The sequence below is a fragment of the Podarcis gaigeae genome (assembly GCF_964106915.1).
Source record: "Podarcis gaigeae genome assembly, chromosome: 1".
In the NCBI taxonomy this organism is placed as follows: domain Eukaryota; kingdom Metazoa; phylum Chordata; class Lepidosauria; order Squamata; family Lacertidae; genus Podarcis; species Podarcis gaigeae.
In genome coordinates this window covers 9,419,788-9,440,565 of record NC_139678.1, presented here as the reverse complement: position 1 = coordinate 9,440,565, position 20,778 = coordinate 9,419,788, and the positions used below count along the sequence as shown (strand labels likewise).

At 44.6% G+C, this 20,778-nt stretch overlaps 1 protein-coding gene across 1 annotated transcript in view; it reads right to left on the bottom strand.

Annotated features, from left to right (window-relative positions):
* PRKCH (protein kinase C eta) overlaps positions 1 to 20,778 on the bottom strand; it is a 117,175-nt gene that overhangs the window by 55,145 nt on the left and 41,252 nt on the right. The window contains exons 3-7 of the mRNA XM_083734129.1: positions 13,595 to 13,745; positions 9,582 to 9,616; positions 7,141 to 7,229; positions 6,341 to 6,470; positions 3,264 to 3,391 (exon numbers count right to left, since the gene is read on the bottom strand). Of these exons, the coding sequence (XP_083590255.1) occupies positions 3,264 to 3,391; positions 6,341 to 6,470; positions 7,141 to 7,229; positions 9,582 to 9,616; positions 13,595 to 13,745 (533 nt within the window). The remainder of the gene's footprint in view (positions 1 to 3,263; positions 3,392 to 6,340; positions 6,471 to 7,140; positions 7,230 to 9,581; positions 9,617 to 13,594; positions 13,746 to 20,778) is intronic.

Here is a 20,778-nt window from a genome sequence, read left to right as displayed (position 1 = left end):
TAACAGAAGTTTTGAATGAAATAGAACAGTTTGGCCAATTGGCGGGATTTATTTTGAATAAGAAAAAGACAAAAATGTTTTGTAAAAATATGGATCGAGAAACCACCGATAAAGTGCAGCAACAATTAGAAATAGAAGTGGTAAAGAAAGTTAAATATTTAGGAGTTTGGTTAACCCCCAGAAGTATTGATTTGTATCAGAATAACTACATACCAACTTGGAGTAAGATTAAAAAAGACTTAGAGGTGTGGGAAAGAATGAAATTCTCATTTTGGGGAAGAATTGCAATAATAAAAATGAATGTGCTACCAAAGATATTATTTTTATTTCATACCGTTCCAGTAATCAGGGGGGCAGCTATCTTTAAAAATTGGCAAAGAGAAATTTCAAGGTTTATATGGCAGGGTAAGAAGCCGAGAATAAAGTTTAAGTTACTGACTGATTTAAAAGAAAGAGGAGGCTTCGCCCTGCCAGACCTGAAATTATATTATGAAGCATCTTGCCTCTGCTGGTTGAAGGAATGGATGAAATTAGAAAACACTGATCTGCTAGATCTAGAAGGTTTTGATAATAGATTTCGGTGGCATGCCTATTTATGGTATGAAAAAAAGTGAGTACATAAAGTTTTCGAAAACCACACCATAAGAAGGTCTTTGATAGAAGTTTGGGAAAAGTATAAAAACTTGTTGGAAGTAAAAACTTCGTATTGGTTGTCACCACTAGAGGCGCTGAGTGTGAAAAAAATTCAATATGAAAGGGGGGTGGGCAACATACCAGAATCTAATAATAAAAACAGAAGGCAAATGGAGGTTGAAGTAGTTTGAAGAAGTTAAGGAACATGTTAATGATTGGCTGCATTATTTTCAAATTAATGAAATGTTTAAAAAAGATCTAAAACTAAGAGGTTTTGAGGATAAAGAGTCAAAATTTCAGAAAGAAATAATAAACAGTGATATTAAAGTTTTGGCTAAAATGTATAAGATATTATTAGAATGGTATACAAAAGATGAAGAGGTAAAATCGGTTATGATTGACTGGGCCAAAGATTTTGGATATAATATACAAATGGAGGATTGGGAGAAATTATGGAAAGAAGGTTTAAGATTCACTGCATGTACAACAATAAAAGAAAATGTGATGAAAATGATGTATAGATGGTATGTAACACCAGTGAAATTAGCAAGGATGTATAAAGGATGTAACAAATGTTGGAAATGTAAAGAGAAAGAGGGTACATTCTATCATATGTGGTGGGAGTGTAAAAAAGTAAAAAGCTTTTGGGAAATGATATATAACGAATTGAAGAAAATGTTTAAGTACACTTTTGTTAAGAAACCAGAAGCGTTTTTACTTGGTATTACAGGGAATGAGATAAATAAGAAAGAAAGGAAGCTATTTTTATATGTAGTGACTGCAGCAAGAATATTGATGGCTCAGAAATGGAAGCAAGAGGAGCTACCTACATTGGAAGAATGGAGATTGAAGATGACGGACTTTGCAGAACTTGATAGACTGACGGGAAGGATCCGAAATCGACGAGACCAAAGATTTATAGAAGACTGGGAAAAGTTTACAGAGTATATGCATAAATTAAGTGATAATCAAATAACGCTTGTAAGCTTTAATGAAGCTCTGTAAAAAGAAATGTTAGAATATGAGTAAAATAAGATTTAATTTATAAAAATAATAGAAGTTTTTAGAAATGTGTAAGAAATGAAGAAGGGAAGTAGTATCAGCCAAGTTGAGGGAAGTCAAAAAAGAGAATGGATATAAAAAAGATGTATGAATTGTATAAATTTTATATTGGAAAAAACTGAATAAAAATTATATATATTAATACGAAAGGTGGCCAAAAATTTCCCTCTTCGTTTGCTCTTTAACTCCTCCAAAAGAAAACCTTGCTGCCCCTTCAGGCAAAGGGGGCACCCATATCTCTCCCCCCGCCACAAAAAAATACTTCTAAAAACAAGGCTCTGTGGTGGGATTATCAAGCCTGCTATTATATATTTTAGTGTGGCATTATTTTAAAGTGTTGTTGTGTTGTATGATTCTTTTTAAAAATGAATATATATATTTGGTTTTTCAGATTAAAATTTTACAGTCACGTATCCATCATGCAACATAAAAAGAAGATTGCAAGGAATCTCTTGGACTTCACTCCTACCCTTTGTGGGTCCTATTATTAATCATTTCCTCCTGCATCTATATTTTATGATGATTTATTGTGTCCAAAATTCACCATTAGACTATAAGTGTTACTCCAATCCTACTAATGAATTTAGCTGTTTACAATGGTCTTTAATATAAGTTATACATTTTCCCCATTCCTTATTAATTTTTGGACTTCGTGATTTCTGATTCTTCCAGACATTTTAGCCATTTCGGCATAGTCCATCAACTTGATCTGCCCTTCTTCTTGGGTAGGGACTTTATCTTCTTTCCATCTTTGGGCCAATAACACCCACACAGCATACATAAATAGTCTTTTCTGCTCCCTTGGGTTTTATTGTGTTGTATGGAAGTGAGAGTTGGACCATAAAGAAGGCTGATCACCGAAGAATTTATGCTTTTGAATTCTGGTGCTGGAGGAGACTCTTGAGAGTCCTATGGACTGCACGAAGATCAAACCTATCCATTCGTACAGAAATCAGCCCTGAGTGCTCACTGGAAGGACAGATCCTGAAGCTGAGGCTCCAATACTTTGGCCACCTCATGAGAAGAGAAGACTCCCTAGAAAAGACCTGATGTTGGGAAAGATGGAGGGCACAGGAGAAGGGGATGATGGAGGATGAGATGGTTGGACACTGTTCTCGAAGCTACCAGCATGAGTTTGACCAAACTGTGGGAGGCAGTGGAAGACAGAAGTGCCTGGCTTGCTCTGGTCCATGGGGTCACGAAGAGCCGGACCTGACTAAACGACTAAACAACAACATGATTCTAATTGTTTTTCACTAGCTGTTTTGAACACTTTCTAGGTTTTGCCATCAGCCTCTGCCAACCTGGTGCGTTGGAGTTTTGGACTCTGGCTCCAATCATCCTTGACATGCTGGCTTAGGCTCTTAGGAACTGTATCCCAAGGACACCTTTGGAGCCACAGGTCCCCCACTTCTTGTGCTAGAAGGTGGGGCAGCTCTTTAGAAAAAGCAACCCAACGAGTGACTGTTCATCTGGCCTGTGCGCTCCTCTGTGCTGCGGTATTCGATTTGAGCTCCTGACGTGGAGAAGAGGAGAGGGCCAGAGAGAAGGGATAAACAAAGCCTTACCCCATTTGGAGAAATGTTTCCTGGTTGCAAGCCCATACACGCCAGCGTCTTGGCCAGCTCTGCAGCGTTCACGCCGCAGTTCGGTGCTACGTTGGCTTCGCAACGAATATGTACATTCATTTTGCATACTGAAAGAGGGACAAAAGAAAGAAATGGGGCAAAGAGTGAGAGGGGGCAGAATCAATGCACTGAGCAATGCACAAGGCAATATTTCCATAAACCTGAATTAGAATGGGAGAAGGGCAATGGCATCTGCCTGGGACACCTCTGCCCGGCTGTTTATGTTATGTGATTTATTAAATTCGTATTAATTCGTATTCATCCGAAGATCTCGGGGCAGTTCACAGCATAAAAATACAAGATGAAAACATAAAATACATAATAAAAACAAGAACAAGAACAAAACAAACCAACACACACACCCCAAGCACATTTGAAAGGATATAGGTTGTTAATCAGCCAAAGCTGATTGAAGACTTCTCATTGTCAGCCAGTTATGAGAACCTGAATTTGCCTGTCTGCCTGTCTCTCTTACCCAATTTCAAACTGAGGTGAGTTGAGAGACAGATTGCAAACCCCTGGGGAACATAAAGGAAGTTGCCTTATCTGGAATCGGAATACCGGCCCAGCTAACTCAGCGCTGTCGGCTGTGACGGGCTCTCCAGGTTTCAAACAAGGGACACGAACCCCACCTTATAAAGGACAAATGTGAGGGTCTCATTTGCTCCAGTGCAGGTGCTTAGTCCTGGCCGATGCATTTTTTTTTTTAAAAAAAAAAAAACCTACTATAAGGTTTTCTTCTGGTTCCCCATACTGAAAGATGATGTTTCATAGGAACAGAGGAAACGGCCTTGTTCCGAGCCAGACTATTGGTCTGTCTGCTTCAATATGGCCAACACTGACCTGGCAACATCTCTCCAGGGTCTCAGACAGCTGACAATCCCAGTCCTATTGGGAGATGCCAGGAATTGAACCTAGAATTTTCTGAATGCAAAGTTGATGTCCTGCTACTGAGCTACGTGTCATGGACTGGTTGGATGCAGAGGAATGCTAGGTGGAACCAGCTGAAGAACCTCCAAGAGAAGAAAGCCCAGAGCCCAGGGATTGGTGGTGGGATGGGGGGTGGTCAGAGGGAGAAGAAGGAGAAGACGGGGAAGAGGAGGAGGTGTTGGAAGCTGGAGAGGCAACAAGGCTTAGTGAGCGGGAAGAGTCTGTCCATGGAGGCGCAGGTCAATTCTGTGTCCAGGGCAGCTGTCTACCAGCCAGGTAAACAAGGTGCCTGACTTGGGGAAGGAGGCACAAGGCTTTGGCAGCATCCTAGAGACCTCCTACCCGCTTCCCAAAGCCTGGTAAGCACTTCCTGGGCTTTGAGAAGGAGCTCGGCTGTGTGCCATTGGTCTATTTAGCTCAGTAGCGCACACACTGACTGGCAGCATCTCTCCAGGGTTTCAGACACAGGCCTGCTTGAGAGTTGCCGGCAATTTAATTTAGGACCTTCTGCATACAAATCAAATTGGAGGCGGTTGGAGGATGGATGGCGGCTAACAGATTGAGGATGAATCCTGACAAGACAGAAGTACTGTTTTGGGGGAACAGGAAGCGGGCGGGTGTGGAGGACTCCCTGGTCCTGAATGGGGTAACTGTGCCCCTGAAGGACCAGGTGCGCAGACTGGGAGTCATTCTGGACTCACAGCTGTCCATGGAGGCACAGGTCAATTTTGTGTCCAGGGCAGCTGTTTATCAGCTCCATCTGGTACGCAGGATGAGACCCTACCTGCCTTCAGACTGTCTCGCCAGAGTGGTGCATGCTCTGGTTATCTCCCACTTGGACTACTGCAATGCGCTCTACGTGGGGCTACCTTTGAAGGTGACCCGGAAACTACAACTAATCCAGAATGGGGCAGCTAGACTGGTGACTGGGAGCGGCCACCAAGACCACATAACACCGGTCTTGAAAGACCTACACTGGCTCCCAGTACGTTTCCAAGCACAATTCAAAGTGTTGGTGCTGACTTTTAAAGCCCTAAACGGTCTCGGTCCAGTATACCTGAAGGAGCATCTCCACCCCATCATTCAGCCCAGACACTGAGGTCCAGCTCCGAGGGCCTTCTAGCAGTTCCCTCACTGTGAGAAGTGAGGTTACAGGGAACCAGGCAGAGGGCCTTCTCGGTAGTGGCACCAGCCCTATGGAATGCCCTCCCATCAGATGTCAAAGAGAAAAACAACTACCAGACTTTTACAAGACATCTGAAGGCAGCCCTGTTTAGATAAGCTTTTAATGTTTAATAGACTATTGTATTTTAATATTCTGTTGGAAGCCACCCAGAATGTCTGGGGAAACCCAACCAGATGGGTGGGGTATAAATAAATTATTATTATTATTATTATTATTATTATTATTATTATTATTATTAACAATTGTGGGGAGGCAGGGACTTTCAGTCTCAGCAACTGATCCATGGGGCAAGCCCTCTCAGGGATGAGTTGCTGTGCTCATTAGCCCTGACACTCAGCCAAGTCTGTGCAGATCGTGTTCTTGCTAACCCTAACCCTAACCCTAACCCTAACCCATGCTCAGCTTGTATAATTACAAATGAAACAATTATTACAAAGACACCGAAGGTCTCTGGTGCTCTCGCATCCAAAAGTAGCCAAACCCTAGGAAGCTCTGACTAGGGACTTTTCATTGCTAGAGGGAAGTAGAAACTTGAATGAATGTTCAACAGCTTTCCCTCGCAAACAGGGACATCCAAACCATCATATAAGGGGCTGTTGGCCTTTTGCAAAACAACTAGTGAGAAAAAAAAGAAGAAGAAAAAGATTCCACCTAAACATTAGGAAGAACTTCCTGACAGTAAGAGCTGTTCGACAGTGGAATTTGCTGCCAAGGAGTGTGGTGGAGTCTCCTTCTTTGGAGGTCTTTAAGCAGAGGCTTGACAACCATATGTCAGGAGTGCTCTGATGGTGTTTCCTGCTTGGCAGGGGGTTGGACTCGATGGCCCTTGTGGTCTCTTCCAACTCTATTATTCTATGATTCTTTGATTCTATGATTCTATGATTCTAATACGAATTCTTACTTTTGCACTGTAGACCTTGCCTCATGATGCCCCAAAGCAAAGACCCGCAGTGGTCGCAGAAGGTGGGTACTTTGTAATTGTGGATCCGGAATTTGTGAGGGATGTTGATTCCAAATCTCTGCTCAGAAATCTGAGGAGGTAGCAGCAATAGAGGAAAGGCTGGTTAGTTGGGTAGATGGTAAATCAAGTAAAAACACACACAAGAATATCCTCCTCTCTCTCCCAGCAAAAAATACCATTAATAGCCAATGGAGGGTTACACCTTCCATTGCCTTGCAGAAACAATGCAATGCTTTTCTAACTTCATTGCTTAGCAAGCCTTTATTTTTTATGGATTGGCTGTCTTTAAAGTCTTAACTCCAACCTTGTGATGCGGACAACTATTACGCCCATTTCACAGGTAGGGAAAGAAACTAGGGGACAAACAAGATGCGGCATCCGTCATGAGCTGGTATGAAGGAGATTTCTGCTAAATGGGCCAAAGGTTGGACTTGGCATAAGTCAGAGGATTAAGCCCACTGAAGTGAATGGACCTAAGGAGGTTGTGTTCGGCTCCAGGACAAAGGTGGAAGTGGCATAGGAACATAGGATGAAGTTACTCCATCTCAGCAGGGTACACCCATTCATCTTGTATCTCACAAAACCAACAGATCCTGGCACCAAGTACACAGGCAAACCCACAGCCCGAAAATTCATTAAACGAAGTGTGTTGCTCTATCGAAACAGGCGGATCGACAGAGAGGTGAATAAATTACATTGCAATAAGCTACAGAACCCCAAATGTGTAACTGTGGCTTTACCTTTGTGTTCACCTTGTGACTATTGTTCTGGCAGGTGCAAGCCGTGACAATGAGATGGTGGCAGCGCTTGTGCACGACACACGTGCAAACTGGAAAACAGACGCAGGAGTGGGGGGGGGGAAGGGTTGAAACAGAACAGGAAGGTGAGATTGACAAGAATCACTGGGAAGCCCAATGCAGGTATTACACATATATCAGGGTCAACATCTCTTATTTGCCCTGGAAAATGGAAGCACCAACATTTTTATCTTGTTCTCAAAGGAGCTGTGGAGGTGGTGGGTAGGTGTTGGACTGGAGTCAAAGCACAGGAGGAAAGGGTGGTCTTAACCATTTGCCCCTGTGCTGATCCCCCTAACAGCACCCTAGCTCAGTCGGTAGAGCATCGGACTGCTAATCTCAGGGTTGTGGGTTTGAGACCCACGTTGGGCAAAGGATTCCTGCGTTGCAGGAGATTGAACTTGATGACCCTCTTGGTCCCTTCCAACTCTACAATTCTAAGATTCTATGAAATCTCCCAAGCTGCTGTTAACTACAGGGGCAAACTACAAACTACAAATATCAAGGCAATTGCAACATTCATAGCTGATGACAGGTCCATGTTCCATCAATTAGTCTAATCCTTCCCCTTTTCCACCCCCCCCCCCACAAAGGCCCTCTAAGTTGCCACTAACTACATCTTGTGGCAAGGAGTTCCATAGGTTCATTGTCCACCACATAGGGGTGACAAGAAGTGACAGACAGGACTTCTCCAGAATAGACTGACCATCAATTGCAACCAATATAACTATCAACAGAGATCAACTATCAACAGGTAGGTAGCCGTGTTGGTCTGCCATAGTCGAAACAAACAAACAAAATTCCTTCCAGTAGCACCTTAGAGACCAACTAAGTTTGTTATTGGTATGAGCTTTCGTGTGCATGCATGCTTCTTCAAATACGAAAGCTCATACCAACAACAAACTTAGTTGGTCTCTAAGGTGCTACTGGAAGGAATTATTTATTTTTATTTTGTATCAACAGAGAGGCAGAGAAATTATTTGGCGATATCCATCTGCGTCATATGGACTCTGAATGGACCCTTTCAGATCAAAATGGCCTTAGCTGGTATGACTAATGTTGTCTACCAGCACACCCAGAGATATGCATAACCTCAGCCTAAACTTCAGCATGGGCCTGATTCACCGAGAACCAGCCTTGCGTATATCTCCCATGCATTTTAATGGGGTCTGTGCAGCAATAGAAAAAGGCCAATGTTATGTACTGAGTTGAATAGGATCCAAACTGCAGCAGTCTGATTGGTCCTAGAACAATAGGCTCCAAAAGGCAGCAGTCTGATTGGTCCTAGAAAAATGCAGCAGTATGATTGGTTAGCAGGAACCACCCAATCATGCTCCAGATAGAAGTGAATCCACAACTTGATTGGCTTACAGTAGAATTCCGGAATTAGCCAATCATGTGCAGCCCATTGTGTAAATAATGTATATAAAGCAGATACTTTGAGGGGACTTTCATTCATTCCTCCTCACCACTATGAGCTGAATAAAGAGCATGAAATCACTTTGCGACTCTGAGTATATTTCAGCCAGTTTGTGGCATGTGCATTTCGGCAAAGCGTGTTCTCATTAAAAAGAGAGCACGTGTTGCGGTTGGGGCCAGCAAAAACATTCCTAGTTGCCAGCCAGGCTGTGGCAAGGGAATTGAATGGATTGGTGGCTGTTGTTACTAGGGTAAATTTGATGTTGCCAATTAAGGGGTGGGATCAGAGGTTATTTATACTGGGTCCACAGAGTGTTCCTTTCTCTTTCGCTGTGGACACCGGATCACCCGCCCGCCCTCCCTTGAAAGGGCTTTTGCTTGACCTTGCTATGCCTGTCATGGGGTCGTTCGCCTGGGTGTGGGGGCCTGGTAGGAATTTACCTTTTGGCTGATTAGTGTGTGCCAATTGGGTTTTGCCTACTACGTAGCAAATCGTCACAACTTGTAAGGTTGGCGGTTAGGCATTGGTTAAATTGGTTGGTGGAGGGGTATGGATTGGCTGTGCCTACCCCTCCAATGCTGCTGCGGAATGGGAATTCCGTTAAAGGAATTCTGGGGCTTACCATCCCCTTGTCCAAACCCCTGGAATCGGGTGCGGGCCGTGTAAGACCCCAAGGCGCATGCAGGGAGGAACTGAAGGGTCTGTATCGCAGCCCCAGTTGCCCTGCTTGTTCCTCCACACTGACTTACGCTGGAATCCGGGAGTCAGTGCTATCCCCCAAGGCGGGGGGGGATAGCTAGTCATAACCAATGCCTAAGCAACCATTCACAATCTTGTATGATAATAAAGTTGTGGCCAAAATTATGCCAAAAACCTTAAACAAAAATTATGTGTGATGTGTGAGTTATTGGGGAAGGGATGTTTTGGGGACCTCAGCACGCAAGAGAGAGACGAGGCACATTACCTTGGCACTGGTATCCTTGCTTTCCAAATACTCCCCTGTTGGAGACAAAACAGAGAAAGCGCATGACTCAGGATCAGATAAAAGAGCCAAAATCAGGTCAGGTTTGTACACAACAGCACAGTGGCTGGGAAAGCAGCAGTGACACAGTTTACAATGCAAATGTAAAAACAGCTCTTTTTGGAGACTTTTCCACCTCTCCTTGAGCAGAGTCAGAGCAGAGTGACGCAGTCACGGCTGATCCTTTTTGCTCCCCGCCCCTCCCTGGACAGACATAGCAGGTTCATAGGCTTCTCTCGCATATGTAAAAAAAAACACCAAACCCCTACATTTAAGGAAGGCTCGCTATTTTTTATACTCTCTTGGTTCAAAGCTGACTCCCCCATGGGAGTCAATATATCAGGCAGAGGCACCTCTTAGCAATTTAAAGATCAGTGGATTCATCTGCTGTGCTCCTCTTCACTCCGATACAGGCAAGCAAAAGGAATGATCACATATCAAAAATCTGTTTTTATAAACACTGTATTGGGTTAGATGTAGGTTAACTTTGTGATAAAAAAAAATTAAGGTCTCATATATATATATATATATATAATAAATGTTCATAAATGTAACAAGCAAACACATACATAAATATATAAACCACATGTCTGGAGCAGCACAGGACGACAGTCCTGAAACCATTTTGACTCCCAAAACTGACCAAATGTTTACTCTGCAAGGAGGGAGGGGGTGGGGGAATCTTCCCATTGTCTCGGGAATTAAGCGATTACCATCTCAAAGGAATGGCCAGACTACTGGGAAAGGTAATCAGATAAGGCATTATCAGATAACCTGGCAGACAGGAAAAACAACAACATTCAAATTTCTGTTGTAGACCGTCTTTTCTGTGATGTAGGTATGATGTTTCTGGGGGTGGTCTTGGACTCATAGAATCATAGAGTTGGAAGAGACCACAAGGGCCATCGAGTCCAACCCCCTGCCAAGCAGGAACACCATCAGAGCACTCCTGACATATAGTTGTCAAGCCTCTGCTTAAAGACCTCCAAAGAAGGAGACTCCACCACACTCCTTGGCAGCATATTCCACTGTCAAACAGCTCTTACTGTCAGGAAGTTCTTCCTAATGTTTAGGTGGAATCTTCTTTCTTGTAGTTTGGATCCATTGCTCCGTGTCTGCTTCTCTGGAGCAGCAGAAAACAACCTTTCTCCCTCCTCTATGGGACATCCTTTTATATATTTGAACATGGCTATCATATCACCCCTTAACCTCCTCTTCTCCAGGCTAAACATGCCCAGCTCCCTTAGCTGTTCCTCATAAGGCATCGTTTCCAGGCCTTTGACCATTTTGGATGCCCTCCTCTGGACACGTTCCAGTTTGTCAGTGTCCTCCTTGAACTGTGGTGCCCAGACTCCAGGGCAGACAATTTAAAATGTCTATATAAGGGCAGGCACACCTTTGTTCTGGGTCCTCCTCCTTCTCCTGCGTGTGAAGGGAGGGGGCACCCTGTTGCAACAGTTCAATAAAAATCAGGCTTACTAACTGCTTTGCTTCTCAATATTCTCTGGTTGGCCTCTGTTCTTTTCTCCGACCGATGGAGAACCTATAAGGCCTCTTGTGTCCCCCATGAGGGAATAAGGGCAGATTTTGTTTACAACAACTTCTAATGCTTATAAGGTTAGGGGGGGTTGTATTGTATATGGATGTTATTTTTGTATTGTACCCTGTGCACTTATAATTTTATCTTTTCACCTAACTTTCTCTAACTTTCATATATCATCTTTCAATAAAGAAAAAAGAATCCATCCCTGGTAGGCAAAAGCACTTCAGCAAGTGTCAAAACATAAACCAGACTATGATAGGCCATTAAAGGGAAATTATAACTCTGCTGGTAGAGTGTGAGGCTCTTAATCTCAGGGCTATGGGTTCAAGCCCCATGTTGGGCAAAAGTTTCCTGCATTTCAGGGGGTTGGACTATAATAATAATAATAACAATTTATTATTTATACCCCGCCCTTCTGGCTGGGTTTCTCCAGCCACTCTGGGCGGCTCCCAATAGAATATTGAAAACACAATAAGACATCAAACATTAAAAACTTCCCTAAACAGGGCTGCCTTCAGATGTCTTCTAAAAGTCAGATAACTGTTTATTTCCTTGAAATCTGACAGGAAGGTGTTCCACAGGGCAGGTGCCACTACCAAGAAGGCCCTCTGCTTGGTTCTATATGACCCTTGTGGTCCCTTCCAACTCTCTGGTTCTATGGGCTCTGTATGAGACGGCAAATGGGTGCGATGGGGCCCCTCCCTCAATTTATCGAGAGTTATAAGGACAAAGCCTGAGTTTAGAGTTGAAAGGGGCAGTGGTTTCACCTAGAAGTTGTTGTGTATTAAGATTAGCTGCAGTTCTCACTCAGGGCCACCAGTATTCAAATAAAGGTTTGAGAACTGTCGCTCACTGATTGGTTAGCTAGTTGGGAGTTGTTACTGTTACAAGTTACTTAGTATTAAATAAAGCAGCCAGCTAGGCTGCAGTCAGTCTGACTCCAGGAGCAGTTCTAGCTGCTGTAATAAAGAGCTGTGAATCTAACAGAGCTGTGTCCTTTGTCCATCTTTCCCACTATTTAACAGAAGTAAAGGCAGGGAAAGGGGGTCACTTGTTTCTGCTTTTAAAAAATAATAATATGCATTTTGTGTTTTTATTTTGCGTTTTTACGTACAAGATAAAACCATGCAACCATTCAAACACTGTTTTAAAATTAAATTAAAACACTGTATTAAAAACAGTTATGGCCTAGGCAGAGACCCAATGGCCTGAGAGGGGTATCTCAATGGCTGCATTTGGCCCTGAAATAAATGATGATGATGAAATCTTGCCTTTTAAAATAAAAGCTGTGATTCTCAGGATGTGGAATATTTAGGGTGGGTCAATCTCGGTTTCTCTCAGTTCTCCACCTTTCCATATCAGTTTGCAGATTAATTTTCTAAAATCCTCATGAAAACTCAGCAGCATTTCCGTGTGCATTTATCATGCTGCACACATTTTTGTATACAAATTTGGCCTAACAGTAATATTTTTACAAGGCAATTCTCTCAAACATTTCGGTATGTTGTTTTCACTAATAATATATGCATTCTTATGCACGCTTCGGGTTGAATCCGAAGTTCATCCTACTCATAGAGGACCACTGCACATTAATGGGCACAACTGAGTTAGGTCGGTTCATTTCAATGGGCCTACTCCATCTCAGCTGGATACAACTCTTTACCCTTCTATATGCAGTTTTGAACATGTTACTTGACTGAAGAACCAAATTTGGAGTAGCACAAATTTCCAACGATGGCTGCGTTTCGGCACAGATGTTTCAGACAGTGCAAATTAGGCCAATCCCCTTTAAATTTAAGGTAAAGGTAAAGGGACCCCTGACCATTAGGTACAGTCGCGGATGACTCTGGGGTTGTGGCACTTATCTCGCTTTACTGGCAGAGGGAGGCGGTGTACAGCTCCCGGGTCATGTGGCCAGCATGACTAAGCCGCTTCTGGCGAACCAGATCAGCACACGGAAATGCCGTTTACCTTCCCTCTGGAGTGGTATCTATTTATCTACTTGCACTTTGACATGCTTTTGAACTGCTAGGTTGGCAGGAGCAGGGACCGAGCAACGGGAGCTCACCCTGTCACGGGGATTCGAACCGCTGACCTTCTGATCAGCAAGTCCTAAGCTCTGTGGTTTAACCCACAGCGCCACCCGCGTCCCCTTTAAATTTAGGGTGAATCAAATTTCTCCCCCTTCCCTTTGGATATTCTACAGGCTGCCTGCAAATCTTCATAAGCAGACACGATGGCTCTGACTATCTTTTCCACCCCTATCTTAGGTCAGAGAGCTGCACTTTGTGCCTCTGTTGTGGTCCCTTCTCTTTGATCTGCGGAGAGAAATTGTTGAAGGTAGGGCTGTTCCTAGTGAAGGGATTAGCAAGAGACAATGGGAAGACTCTCCATTTCGAAGCCTCTCTCTCACCAGATAAATTCCCGGCAGTGCGAGCAGTACGTGGGTTGCCGCAAATAGGTAGCCATAAACTTGTGCCCGTTGACTTGGTGGACTCGCCGCCGCATGGCCCGTTGGCGTTTCCTGGTGAAGTTCTTAAATATTCTGTCCCTCTGGAGAGTTCCTGCGTGTACAAAGGTAAAGGAGACAAAACAGGGAAGCAAACTAAGTACTAGTTCTTAGTTATTTGTCACTCTTTTCCTTTAATTTTCAACCACATGTTATCTCAAAACAACAGTGGTACCTCTGTGTTGTGTACTGAGTTGAATAGGTTCCAAAATGCAGCAGTCTGATTGGTCCTAGAACAATAGGATCCAAAATGCAGCAGTCTGATTGTTCCTAGAACAATAGGATTCAGAATGCAGCAGTCTGATTGGTCCTAGAACAATAGGATCCAAAATGCAGCAGTCTGATTGGTCCTAGAACAATAGGATCCAGAATGCAGCAGTCTGATTGGTCTGCAGGAGCCACCCAATCCAGCTCCAGGTGGAAGTGAATCCGCAACCTGATTGGCCTACAGGAGAATCCCGGAATTAGCCAATCATGTGCCGCCCATTGTGTAAATAATGCATATAAAGCAGATGTTGTGGGGGAACTTCCATTCCTCCTCACCACTATGAGCTGAATAAAGAGTATGAAATCCACTCTCGACTCCAAATATATTTCACTCAGGTTACAGATGCTTCAGGTTACAGACTCCGCTAACCCAGAAATAGTACCTCTGGTTAAGAACTTTGCTTCAGGGTGAGAACAGAAATCGTGCTCCGGTGGCACGGCAGCAGCGGCAGGCCCCATTAGCTAAAGTGGTACCTCAGGTTAAGAACAGTTTCAGGTTAAGAACGGACCTCCAGAACGAATTAAGTTCTTAACCTGAGGTACCACTGTATCTTTAAGCACCTTCATTCCTTGCTCCTCCTTGTCTCCTCTCCTCCCCCTCCTTCTCTCTGCTCCATCAGCCAGCAAATCGCCTTCTGAAACCCTGGATCTCCACTTCTGGGATCATATGGTCCCTATCCTTTCTTTTTTGCTTGCAGATCCTTTTCTCATGTCTCGAAACTCTGTCTGAATTGCTGCAGTGCGATCACATCATATGAGCACTCAACTTTCAACCTTGTGCAGTTGGATGCCGGCCGGCTGAAATCGTGCGGATTAACTGCAGAGAAACTAAAAGCTCTTTTTGTGCCAGGTCCCCCCCCCCCAAAGCGGAAAGAGCTTTTAAGTTCTCCACCCTGCTGACCACCTTGCTTAGCAGGCTCTGGGATGCAATCAGGAGACCATGCGGGAGCTTGCAAGAGCAGCGTGCCAGAAGGTAAGGATGCTCACGCAAGGGCAGTTTCAGATTCGAGTATACACTTTTCCCCTACACGCACCATCCCTGGAATATACCTCCCCCATCACAAGATACAATCACACTATACTGTACAGAAACTGTGGCCTTCCAGATGTTGTTGGCAGAGGCCACCTCCCATTAACCTCCACCAGTTGGGCCAGAAAGCAACATCTGGGCAACACGTTGGATTGGGGAAGATGTATTGCAGTCTTTAAGCTGTGTGCCTCCAGCTATATTCAACCTGTATATTTGTAAATACATGCAAACATTGCCAAGCACTAGGAAGCCCCCGGTGACCTCCTTCCAAAGGAAATCAAACCGTTGGAAGCACCGCACCCCTGAAATCTTGGCGAAGTGAGGTGCACATAACACTATATTAAGGCTACCACCAGGTCAGCTGAGTTTCAAGGTGATTAACTGATTAAATTTGCATATGAGTAGAAAAAACCCCCAGTGTTCTCAGAAACACCAAGAGGAGTGTTAAGGCATTGAATGATGGGTTCCAAAACCTGCTATTAATTTCTTCCAGTTCTTCAGAATGGCTATTTTTAAAGCTGAACATCGCAAACTTCCTGTTTCCACACTGACACACGGCTCTTATAAGTGCCTTTAGACGCACCTGCCTGTCATTCTGCTCCATGACTGGCCAAGGAAAAAGCCAGGTAACTATTTCCAAATCACACCCGGACATCACACATCAGGAAAGGGCTTGGGAACTGGATTCTTGCACACTGAAGAATTTAGACAGACATCTGTTTGTCTAGGGTGGCCACTTATGTATTGCCAAAGAAAGCAAGGAAAGGACTCAGAGTTGCATATGCTGATTACTACGCATAGATGCAAATTTAGCAATCATTGGTTGTATCCAGCTAAGTCCTACCCAGAGTAGACCCAATGAAATCAAATTACTCAAGTCCATTGATGTCAATGATCCATTCCATGACATCTTCTCCTTCTTCTTTTCTCTCTCCATGATTTTTATTGATTCCCCCCGCCCCAAATATCTTAAACACAATACAGCTTAACAATATTATTCTCCTTAAAATCTATATCTTATTTGAATTACCGTATTTTTCGCTCTATAACACGCACCTGACCATAACACGCACATCGTTTTTAGAGGAGGAAAACAAGGGAAAAAACATTCTGAATGAAACAGTGGATGTATCATTTTTGGGCTTCATGCTGTGGCCACAGACATGTGATCTGATGGTGAATTTGGGGTGACCCAATGCAAAAATCCTGAGAATTCCTGTGGATCCATGCTTTGTAACCACGTTTTTGCACCATTGCAGCCCCAGGCAACAGTGGGTGCGTGATTTTTTTGGTGCAGGCTGTAGCCATGGACATGCTATGTGATCTGATGGTGAATTTGGGGTGACCCAATGCAAAGATCCTGAGAATCCCTGTGGATCCATGCTTTGTAACCACGTTTTTGCACCATTGCAGCCCCAGGCAACAGTGGGTACGTGATTTTTTTGGTGCAGGCTGTAGCCATGGACATGCTATGTGATCTGATGGTGAATTTGGGGTGACCCAATGCAAAGATCCTGAGAATCCCTGTGGATCCATGCTTTGTAACCACATTTTTGCACCATTGCAGCCCCAGGCAACAGTGGGTGCGTGATTTTTTTGGTGCAGGCTGTAGCCATGGACATGCTATGTGATCTGATGGTGAATTTGGGGTGACCCAATGCAAAGATGCGGAGAATCCATGTGGATCCATGCTTTTTAACCACATTTTTGCACCATTGCAGCCCCAGGCAACAGTGGGTGCGTGATTTTGGGGGGGCAGGCTGTAGCCATGGACATGCTATGTGATCTGATGGTGAATTTGGGGTGACCCAATGCAAAGATCCTGAGGATCCATGTGGATCTATGCTTTGTAACCACATTTTAAGCGGCGAGCGAAGGTAAAACAAAGAAGGGACATGAGAGGGGTGTGCAGAGAAGCAGCTGGCTAAGAATGCAGGAGAGGGATTTAACGGGAGGGAGGAAAGAAAGGCAAAAGTTTTCCCCCACCCAAGCCAGCCATCTCTCTCTCTCTCTCTCTCTCTCTCTCTCTCTCTCTCTCTCCTTCCCTCCCTCCCTCCCTCCCCCTCTCTCTCTCCCTCCCCCCTCTCTCTCCCTCTCCCCCAGCAGCACCGGAGCTGCTTGCCTGGAGGGGAGGGGCTTTCCCTGCTCTTTGTTCCGTTTCAGCAAACACAGCAACGAAACAGAGGAGGGTGGGCAGTAAGACCCTGAGGCAGAATGCAGGAAAGCAGCCGCTTCCTCTTTTCAGGTTTCCCTTCTCCGTGAAGCTCCGCGATTTGATTTTTGCCTGATTTTTCGGCTCCAGGGACCACACATTCGCTCTATAACACGCACAGACATTTCCCCTTCCTTTTTAGGAGAAAAAATCTGCGTGTTATAGAGGGAAAAATACGGTAACTTCCCTCCACCCCTCTTCTGGCATCTCTATATTGCTCTTACTTAAGCGTGTTTACTATATATACAGTCTATAAATGTCTATAATTCCTTAATAAGTTTGTATTATACTTTAAACATAAAGGTAAAGGTACCCCTGACCGTTAGGTCCAGTCACGGACGACTCTGGGGTTGCGGCGCTCAACTTGATCTATAAGCCGAGGGAGCCGGCGTTTGTCCGCAGACAGGTCATGTGGCCAGCATGACTAAGCCACTTCTGGTGAACCAGAGCAGTGCACGGAAACACTGTTTACCTTCCTGCCAGAGCAGTACCTATTTATCTACTTGCACTTTGATGTGCTTTCGAACTGCTAGGTGGGCAGGAGCTGGGACCGAACAATGGGAGCTCACCCCGTCGTGGGGATTCGAACCGCCAACCTTCTGATCAGCAAGCCCTAGGCTCTGTGGTTTAGACCACAGCGCCACCCGTGCCCCACTTTAAACATACAATCCTTCTTATATTACAGCATTACATCTTATGGTCTAACCAAATGATTACAATAAACGTTATGAGTTTTATTTCAGTCCTGAGAGTGTCTTTATTTATGTACAGTTTTCTCTAAGTATACCATAGATTCAGATAATTATTTTTGGAATTCCTCTTTGTCCTGCTGTCAGATTCTTCTAGTTAGCCTTGCTATTTCCATATACTCCAATAATTTCTGTTGCCATTCTTCAACTGTCTGAATATCCTGTTGTTTTCATCTCTGTGTGAGGAGTAGTCTTCCTGCTGTTGTGACATACAGGAAGATTGTCTTCCACAAACACGGACTTAACAGTGTGTCTATACGTGACTGCAGAGGCCAATTCTGGATCCATACATCCTTTCATAGTGGGGACATAGGTTTCCAGGCGGGAGTTGATCACAGTGTGGATTTGCCAAGCTTGTCTTCCTCTTAGCACCTTTCTCCCTTTTGTCCTGAGTTTGAGCGTCTTCAAAGCCCATGACACCTTTGGTAAAAGCTGTTCTCCAACTGGAGTGCTCACAGGCCAGTGTTTCCTAGCTGTCGGTGTTTATACTACTTTTTTTAAGATTTGCCTTGAAAGAGTCTTTAAAACTCTTTTGTGGACCACCAGCATTATGCTTTCCATCCACACAACATGACGAGTACCCCTAAACATTTTTTAAAGAAAAAAAGCACTCTCTCTCTCTCTCTCTCTCTGTGTGTGTGTGTGAAATCTATACCACCCTTCATCAGAAGATCACAGGTTGTTTTACAACCTAAAACTATATACCAAAATAACAAACAAAGACACCCCCACACAGTTATTTTTATTGTAAAGTCCATTCTGATTGATATTCATGGAAAAGCTTCTCTCTCTCCCTCCCTCCCTCCCTCCCTCCCTCCCTCCCTTTGTCTAGACTGCTAATGACCTCCTGATTTACATATAGTGAGGTTTCCTTTAAAGCAGTGGTTCTCAACCTGTGGGTCCCCAGATGTTGTTGGACTACAACTCCCATCATCCCTGAGCTCTGGCCTTGCTAGCTAGGGGTGATGGGAGTTGTAGTTCAACAACATCTGGGGACCCACAGGCTGAGAAAGGCTGCCCTAAAGGAAGAAGGTTCATTATTTGGGAAATTTGGAAATAAGTTTGGAATTAAAATTGGCTGCACTTACAGATGTCCTCTTCATTCCCCTTGCATTTCCATAACACTCATTCTCTGTAGCCTTAGACAGAGCAGGGTCTTATAAGCAGGTGAGAGAGACACATGCTTTAGATTTGCCAGTCTTCTAAGACTCACACCTTTAGACACAGCAGGTGGAGCTTGAGAGCTAAGAGGTGGTACCTAGAAATTCATAGGGTGGAGCCTGGTGGGATAGGAGACAGATCAGAGGAAGTGCATGGTAATGCCTAGTGCTCCAGGACTGAAGCCCAGTGAATATCATGGGATGGATGGAGTGGCTGAATGACAAAATATACCGTATTTTTCGCTCCATAAGACGTACTTTTTCCCCTCTTAAAATCTAAGGGGAAATATCTGTGTGTCTTATGGAGTGAATGTGTGGTCCCTGGGGCTGGGGGGCGGGACCCGGGCATCCCCCGCCAGCCTCACAAGCTCTGGGAGCAGCGGGAAGGCTGCGCACAGCCTTTCCACTGCTCCCCAACCTGCTCTTTGGGGCTGCGGGTGGGGAAAAGCTGGGCTTCCCCCCCCCCAGCCCCACAAGCCCTGGGAAGGCTTTGCGCAGCTATCCCTGGCTTTTGCGGGAGGTGGGGGAAGGGACAGAGCGAGGCTCTCTCACTTCCCCCACCTCCCGCAAAAGCCCCCAAGAGCCACGCTCCCTTTAAAGAGCTGTGCGGAGTGTGTGTGTGGCTCTTGGGGGCTGTTCCCCGAGGAGGGAGAAGGGCAGTCTGCAAGCGTCGCACACACGCTCCATGCGGCTCATGAAAGGGAGCGCTGAGCAGAGCCTGGGATGCATACAGGCTCTGCTCAGCGCTCCCTTTAAATAATTTTTTTTTTCTTGAATTCCCCCCCCCCAAAAAAAAAGTAGGTGCGTCTTATGGAGCGAAAAATACAGTATTCATCCCTCACCCCCTTGCTTCTGAGCCCTCGTCTTGAAATTTTACCCCTTTTGCCAGAAGGCCTAAGATTAAGTAGAGTTGACACTTTTGTATTACCCAAGAAAGCTAAAAGAGAATAGTATTGCATAGCATTTGCTTGTGCTAATTGATATGCAAATTTGGAAACAATGGGCACAATTCTGATAGAAATAAGGCCTCTCGCCATGGTGGGAGAGACGGTGAACTTAACAGAGGACTGTCCCATGACAGCCCTTCAAATAAACAACTGAAAGTTCAAGATCAAACTGATCGCTCACAATCTTAACTGCAGATGTATCTGGAATAGCTGAAAACCCACAGGACTAGGAGCCTGCACACCTGTGTGCCACACACCTGAGTGGTGAGCCACCAGTCCTACTGGTTGGAGCATCAAGTGTTTGTTCCAAAGCTCTGGAACACCCCCACCCACTCGGGCCAGCCATTGAGTTCTCCTGACCCAGAAGAACTATACAGGATTTCCAGGTCAACCTGTGTGACTCTGCTTGTGCAATGACAGTATTTACTTGCATCTGACTGCATCTCACCCAGGAGCTGCCTAAGGTGAAGAACTGGCAGTACCCTTACTGTATGCTTGTGAAATGTGGATCACTTATAAACACCATCTCCAACTCCTCGAAAGATTCCATCAATGGTGTCTCCGAAAAATTTTACACGTCACTTGGGAAGACCGGCGAACTAATGCCAGTGTACTGGAAGAAGCAAAGATCACCAGTGTCGAAGCAACAATTCTTCAACATTAACTTTGTTGGACTGGTCATGTTGTGTGGATGGCTGATTATCGTCTTCCAAAGCAACTACT